Source organism: Condylura cristata, unplaced genomic scaffold, assembly GCF_000260355.1.
Source record: "Condylura cristata isolate star-nosed mole 26May11 unplaced genomic scaffold, ConCri1.0 scaffold00022, whole genome shotgun sequence".
In the NCBI taxonomy this organism is placed as follows: Eukaryota; Metazoa; Chordata; class Mammalia; order Eulipotyphla; family Talpidae; genus Condylura; species Condylura cristata.
This window is the reverse complement of record NW_004567123.1, coordinates 27,650,275-27,650,948: the sequence shown is the minus strand read 5'-3', so window position 1 is coordinate 27,650,948 and position 674 is coordinate 27,650,275. Positions and strand designations below refer to the sequence as shown.

The following is a 674-nucleotide window of genomic DNA, read 5'->3' as shown; positions in this document are numbered from 1 at the left end:
CGAGCAGCCCCCCACGCTCCGAGCCCCCGAGCCTCGGCCCGAAAGCCCCGCCAAGCTGCAGCCCAAGCCCATCGTCCCCAAAGCCGAGCCCGAGGCCAAGGCCCGCAAGACCGAGGCCCGAGGCCTGACCAAGGCGGGGGCCAAGAAGAAGGCGCGGAAGGAGGCTGCGCTGGCGGCCCAAGCCGAGGTGGAGGTAGAGGAGGTGAGCCGTCCAGTACGGGGCCTTCCGGGGGACAGGGGCTCGCCCGCGGATGCTTTGTGGGCGCAGGGGCGATGGCAGTGTCAGGACAGGCAGGGGATGTGGCTGTGAGCGGAGCTGCACCCAGAGGACTGGGGGCGGGACTCTCTGGGTCCCTTGATGGGGGGGGGGCGGCGGGGCAGGGCCTTTGCCTGCTGTCTGGCCAGCAGAGGGCAGTGCTTTGGCCAGAAGGGCCAGCTGGGGTGGGTTCTGGGCACCTGGGTGGGCAGCAGCAGCCTCTGCTAAAGGTGCAGTGGCCAGGGCTTCCTGGGGGTGGAGGAAGGACGTGTTGTGACCCGGAGAGGCTGTTTGCGAGGTGACTGGGGCTGAGGCAGCCTCTCCCCACTGTCCCCAGGTCCCCAACACGGTCCTCATCTGCATGGTGATTCTGCTCAACATCGGCCTGGCCATCCTCTTCGTTCACCTCTTGACCTGA

The 674-nt window shown here is 68.4% G+C and overlaps 1 protein-coding gene across 1 annotated transcript in view; it reads left to right on the top strand.

Moving 5' to 3' along the window:
- Window positions 1-674, top strand: part of JPH2 (junctophilin 2) — a 46,237-nt gene extending 45,563 nt beyond the window's left edge. Inside the window, exons 5-6 of the mRNA XM_004687017.2 lie at window positions 8-202; window positions 594-674. Coding sequence (XP_004687074.1) covers window positions 8-202; window positions 594-674 — 276 coding nt within the window. The remainder of the gene's footprint in view (window positions 1-7; window positions 203-593) is intronic.